The sequence below is a fragment of the Arachis duranensis genome, chromosome 9, assembly GCF_000817695.3.
Source record: "Arachis duranensis cultivar V14167 chromosome 9, aradu.V14167.gnm2.J7QH, whole genome shotgun sequence".
Taxonomy (NCBI): domain Eukaryota; kingdom Viridiplantae; phylum Streptophyta; class Magnoliopsida; order Fabales; family Fabaceae; genus Arachis; species Arachis duranensis.
This window is the reverse complement of record NC_029780.3, coordinates 10,737,112-10,743,325: the sequence shown is the minus strand read 5'-3', so window position 1 is coordinate 10,743,325 and position 6,214 is coordinate 10,737,112. Positions and strand designations below refer to the sequence as shown.

The following is a 6,214-nucleotide window of genomic DNA, read 5'->3' as shown; positions in this document are numbered from 1 at the left end:
TGTACAAATTAAAAAATAACTTTAAACTAAAATTTCCTAATTTTAATTGTTAATTAATTAGTTCCAATCAAGGTTAAATTCCAGTTCTCGAATTCCATAGATAGATTTCCAACAACTACCAACTATATCAGATTGTATTTTACAATAATATATCATTTTACACACTTTGTCAAACCCAAATAATAATAATAATAATAATAATAATGCTTTTTTTCATTGGAAAGATGAAACTTTTTTTCTTTCATTTTGTTCCAATTCATTTTCTTTCTTCCATTTTTTACTCAACATGCAAAAGAAAACAGGCAGTCAGTATCATTTTTCTAAGTGCACTTCTTAGGTTCAAATCTTGGACAAATTCTAAAGGCAAATTCCCCTTAAATGCATTCATTAATAGGCACATGTATAATAAGCTCCAAAAAGTTGACAGGTTTTGCCAACATAACTCCAAACTAACCTGCTTCATGTCTAAGATTTTGGGGAAATAATATTACAAAAGAAATTGAAGACAGTCAAAAGAGCTATGCTATTACACTTGGCTTTCAGACGCTGATCAATCCACCACCATTTCATGAACATGTGCTTCAAGCTAAGAGTATCAATATTAGACCTTTGACTCTAGCGCTAAAAGTATCTTCTTTCTTGGCCCCTGAAACCAACAAAGCATGTTCATAATGTGTTCAGGTAAAAAGCAGACCATGTATACTACATAATAACACCTGAAACATACACTATCAGGGAGCTAAAACCCAACATGACCAAAGTGATAATACCATAATCACAAAAATAAATGGAGCCACTGTGATTTCGTGGTATTAAGCCAACCAGAAGCACTGCCCTTTAATGGACCTAGCTTTCCAGAGGAAAAATCATTATGGTACCATAAAATTCTAGAAACACAACAAATCTGACTACTTCACCCTTTATGGGCAATTACAAGGCAAATGACAGTCAGCTACTTCTGATTTGTGCAATGAACAATAAGTTTGAAAGCTAAACTTACAGCCATCCCCGAGGACAAGATCATTTCCATTTTAGTGTGTTCCAATTAGGGTTTTAATCTCACCAGCTACCAGATAAACTAACTAATGAGGATTTAGGTTTACAAACTAACTAAACTATTTGGATCAACATTAACATCAAAAGGGCCTTAAAATATAAAAAGATGCCATTTTCAAGTTACACAAGTCCACATGACGGATGCTACCGCAAATTATTGCTGCAAGAAACAGAAACAAAGACTAGTTTGATGCATACCATTGGTATACCCATAGCCTTGAGATCCTCATCAGTCATATGATTAAGGGCTGCCATATCAACCTGAAGAAACAGCTTTTATATGTCAATATGAACTCTTATTGTCAAATTAAAACCCAGTTACTTTCAACAAGAGACTTTCATAATGAGGCAAAAAAGATATAAGTAGATGCAGAGCATACTTCTTCTGCCTGAAAAGTTATGAGATACTTTTCGAGACCCAATGATTGCAAGAAATCATCCACCGAAATATCAGCCTGTATGGCAAGAAGTTATATCTCGTTACTTTCCTTTAATTAACAAAGAAAAAAAATATATACATAATAAAGGAACAGGCAAACCAAATTTAACAAAATTAACTTGGTTTTTCCTTGAACATACATTAGGAAATTTCATCCACTTAGAGTGAATGTACATGACTAAACACAAAATGAACCCCACCAAACGTATTAACAGTTCAGCACCTACGGCTACTATTATCTCAAGTCCATTAGAGTAATATAATACTGAAGAATCAGGCTGCGTCAATTGCATGCATAATAAAGCCAATGCTTCATGCACTTTCAACTTCTTCCACTTGGAAAACTGACTGCTTCTTTGCAACATTACAACCCAACAACAATTATATCACATCCCCAAGATCAAAGATGGCTCGCCATTATATGTAAAATTGAGAAAAAATAGCCCCCATGGCAATCAATTCATTAATGCTCTTGGCCCATGAAACTAATTATCATGTAGTTTACCAAAAATATTTGTAACCCATAAAGTACAATAGAGGTACACTAGCTAAAAATTGTCATCAAATTCTAGTGAGAAATAACAATACCTTCTGTGGCAACTTTTTAGGGACTGAATTAGATGGTCTCTTGGCCTGTACTGCAGGAGCCTCAACACCGACACTTTTACTGCTTGGTTTGGCTACCACCTTTGACTTTGGTGGATCAATGTTTTTAGGTTGCACAGTCATTGTCCCAGATAGCCTTTCACGAAGATCCCGCACATTTGGAGCAGAACTCCTTCCACTCTGAGTTGCCGGTTGAAGACCTTTCTTTTGAAGCTTAAGACGAAGATCATGAGAAGTAACTTTGCGATCTTCACAAGCCATTAACAAAAAGAAGTTAAAACCCAAAAAAGAAGTACAGGAATCCAACAAGAGTGGCAACTTATACTTGCATATGATAATAACATAATCAGTCCATACTAGTGATCCGGGATCCATCATCATCATCAAAGAGATCATGTTCCCACTTGTCATCTTGCCTTTGCCTGCAAAAGTAATGACCATAAATATATCATTAAGTTTTCCCTTCATTAAGCATTCAAACATCCAAGATGAAATTGCAACATTGGAGGTACAACGTAACTAACTAACTGAAGCAGTTATAACTATCCAGTCAAATAGAGAACATTCTGGAGACAGAAAGGCAGTAGCCAGTATCTCTCCGCCAGTCAGCCTTCTAAATTCTCATGACTTTATTTCATCTTTCTTCTTCTTTATCTTTAAGCCGCATAACTACCATTTAAAAGACATTCAATACACGCTCTGAATATCATTTTCACCAAATTTAACCAGCAAAATAAAAATGATCCTATGGAAGCAGATTTAACTTGTGCAAAAGAATTTTAGATCGATGGAACATGAGATATTCAACAATACTCCAGTACCTTCCACGCAGTTGAATGAACTAAAGGAAAATGAAGTTACCCTAAAAGTTTAACCTCATATACTTATGCTTTAAGGAACTAAATTAGAATCCTATGAAAACTTGAACTTAAGAAGTTTGGGAATTAATACATATGGATTATGCCTTTCTTCCCTATCATGGAGCTTCATGAGGTATGCTGCTAATTTGGGACATGAGTCGCAAAGCAAGTGAAAGGTATTAGTTGTTCTTTCTCTCGTTTAGTTCTCTTAAAGTCACTTGACAATGGTAACTGGTGGTGCACCTCGGCGAATGGTCTGAAATCTGAATAGGCCTATACTTCATTCTTTCTGTTGGTAGGAGCTAAGATATCCTTTTGTGGTTTTTGTTCTCCTTGTTAGTATGAGGGGAATGATGTTAACCATGTGAGATTTCCTATTGAGACTTAGGTGGAAGCTATTACTGTTAACTGTCATTTACAAATAGTAAATGAAATAGCATATCATGACTCCACATGCCAGTAAATTGACAGAAAAACCTAATAATTAGACCTCTCTCCTACAGGACCTTGAATTAACATTGGCAGCTACAAAATCTCCATATCATCACTAAAACTTTACATCAATCAAACATTACATTGGCAAACAAGTCTGCTAAATTTAGTATATTCCACTACCATGTGACCTTACAAAGTGGCGTAACCAAAAGCCAATTGAGTAATGTAACCCAAAGACAATCCTTGTACAAATCCTCACCGGTCTCTACCAATGTCTACAAGGAATTAAGCCTTAGGGAGGAGAGTTTCAAAGCATCCCATCAAGGTACCACAAAACAGCACCAATTCCAGTGAGTAGCAAATGCCTGTTTCAACTCAAGCAGACCCCCTCCCTCACAGACCCAATCAAATACACTTCTCACTTGCCTCCACATTCACTTGAATCCAAACACAACGAGTCCACAAGGAGACGTACAATTAAGAACATAAGCAACGCCCAATACTTTGCATTAACTTCAGTCAATTCTTTTATCCCTCATTGTAAGTCTTGAGTGGGTGCCGAAGCTAACCCTACTCTCTCCCCAACCCGAAATTTTTGGCAACGATACAAATTGAAACAGACCCTTGTTCTACCATAGCCTCTAACAAGCAACACATGCATGGTGGAATTAATGCGCACTAATAATTATACTACCCAAATGTGAGTTCCAAGAACAAGCCAAATCCACGAACACGATTATCAGCATAAAGGGGAAAATGAAAAGAAAAACAAACCTCTTGCCGGTGATTTGCCGTTGCGGCCGTGAAGAATCAGTGACGGTGTTTCCGTTAAGGCGTTCCTTGGCGGATCTCCTGACTCCACTGTCCACCCGATCAGCATACATCTTGTCTATGATTTACTCACTGTTCTCGGAATCGACGGAACAATTAGCCCCAAAAGCTACTACGAACCCTAATTTCGCAGCAAATCGGAGAAAGCAGATTCAATGGTAGGGAAGGGGGCACACCCCAGTCGCCCACCGAATGCTGAAATGGAAGCAGTGGCAGCGAATCAAAACCCTAAACCCCCCGGTCTCCCTTTTTACTATTTCTCCTGTTTCCTCTTCCGTTTATGTTTGGGTCGGCGAAGAGAAAACAGAGCTTGAGAGAAGTTGAATCTTTACGTCAGCAAGATTAACTCGGTGCGTTTGCGTTGGAGAGAGAGAGAGAGAGAGAGTAAAAAAGGGGCCTCTTCGCTGATTTTGGCCTTTTGGAGTAATGGTTTTTGGCGCCCCACAAGAGAAATGGACAATCCGGAGTGTTATTTCAGCAGCAGGAAAATGTAAATATCATGCAAATGCAATGGATTCATTGAAGGTAGGCTGTTCACACGGTCAAACCTAAACCATTTAAATTAAATCATTCATCTAATTTAATTCAAATAAAAAACTAATTAAAATTATAATTTTTGAAAAATTACATTGAATTGAATTTGGATTTACTATTTAAAATTGATTCAATTCAACTTAATATAATATAACATAATTGTTCATACCTAACCCAAAATATAAATCAGGTCCAAAAATAGAAAAAGCCCAAAAGACAACTATTCATTACCGACGTCTTCACAGGTTGGACAAAAGCGCTGCATAATAACATCTTTCATCTCTGAAGGAGTTATAACCAACCCCTAATATCTCTTCCCACTTTTGGAAGAGGGATCTCAACAAACCTTACAAAAAAGGGACGGTTATCCATCACCAAGAGTGGAACTAGTTCAACGGTGGTTATTGGCTCATCACTTATAAATACACTGATACTCTCAAGTATACTTAAGTTTCAATACACTAAAACCTGCTAAGACCCTTGCTGACTTAGGCATTAGAGTGTTTTGCAGGTACCGCCCCTCATCTCCTCATAAACAACTCGGACGGTTGCTTGTCGCAAGCTAAGTCGGAAACCACCTCACTAAGAGTTTGGACCTCACGTTCAAGCCCAAACACGATCCAATTTCAAGTAACCCTCGGAACATTGGCGTCGTTGCCGGAGACTTGGGAATCAGCACTCCATGGCGGTGATCACCTCGAAGACGGACGTACAGCGTCAGAGTCAGATCCAGAGTAGTAAGACACAGTTAACAACGACCAAGCCCTCATGGTACCTCCTCCAAGAATGGAGGAACCACATGGTGAAGACACCTCAGTTGATCATCATCATAGAAGAATCCTCTCCGAGGTTTGTCACCTGGAAGGAGAACACCAACCCCATTCTACCGACCTCATGGGGCTGCTACATGGACATCATGGCCGACTCGAACAACTAGAGCAAGAGTTAAAGCGATAGCGGGAACGTGAGGAGAGAAATTAAACGACGAAGAGAGCTGGAAGAAAAGCTTTCAAAGCAAGAATCTGACCTCTGAGGCAGGAATTCGCCTACAACTTGAGAAAACACCCCGTTGGGAGGAGAAGATCCTTTCACCAAAGACATCATGCGGGCAAGAGTTTCTAGAAACTTCAAAAATCCAGACACGAATCTGTATGATAGGACGACCGACCCGAGGCACCACCTAAGTAACTTCAAAAGTCGGATGTACTTGGCTGCGCCTCAGATGCTACTCGCTGCAAGGCCTTCCCGACAAACTTAACAAAGTCGACCATGAAATGGTTTGACAGCCTGCCACCTAGGTCGGTTACTAGTTTCAACGACCTTGCTCAGAAATTCCTTACATGGTTTTCAATTCAAAAGGAGAAGGTCAAGCATGCACCCAGTCTACTTGGAGTCAAATAGAAAGTCGGCAAATCCCTCAGAGACTACATGGAGAGATTCAACAAGGCGTGTT

General features: G+C 38.7%; 1 protein-coding gene across 1 annotated transcript; it reads right to left on the bottom strand.

The window, feature by feature from the left end:
* Positions 1-355: 355 nt before the first annotated feature.
* Positions 356-4,730, bottom strand: LOC107464644 (uncharacterized). The gene is made up of 6 exons (XM_016083582.3): positions 4,171-4,730; positions 2,459-2,523; positions 2,084-2,349; positions 1,437-1,511; positions 1,255-1,317; positions 356-646 (listed from the first exon to the last, which is right to left on the bottom strand). Exons 1-6 carry the CDS (start codon positions 4,278-4,280, stop codon positions 602-604), a joined length of 624 nt encoding a protein of 207 aa, XP_015939068.1. The 5' UTR covers positions 4,281-4,730; the 3' UTR covers positions 356-601.
* Positions 4,731-6,214: the final 1,484 nt, after the last annotated feature.

Excerpts from the sequence above, each read along its gene's own strand:
- LOC107464644 (XM_016083582.3), bottom strand. The coding sequence starts at position 4,280 with ATGTATGCTGATCGGGTGGACAGTGGAGTCAGGAGATCCGCCAAGGAA. Across the intron at positions 2,524-4,170 it reads CGGCAAATCACCGGCAAGAG|GCAAAGGCAAGATGACAAGT; the intron begins GTTTGTTTTTCT and ends TTACTTTTGCAG. Across the intron at positions 2,350-2,458 it reads TGATGGATCCCGGATCACTA|ATCGCAAAGTTACTTCTCAT; the intron begins GTATGGACTGAT and ends TGGCTTGTGAAG.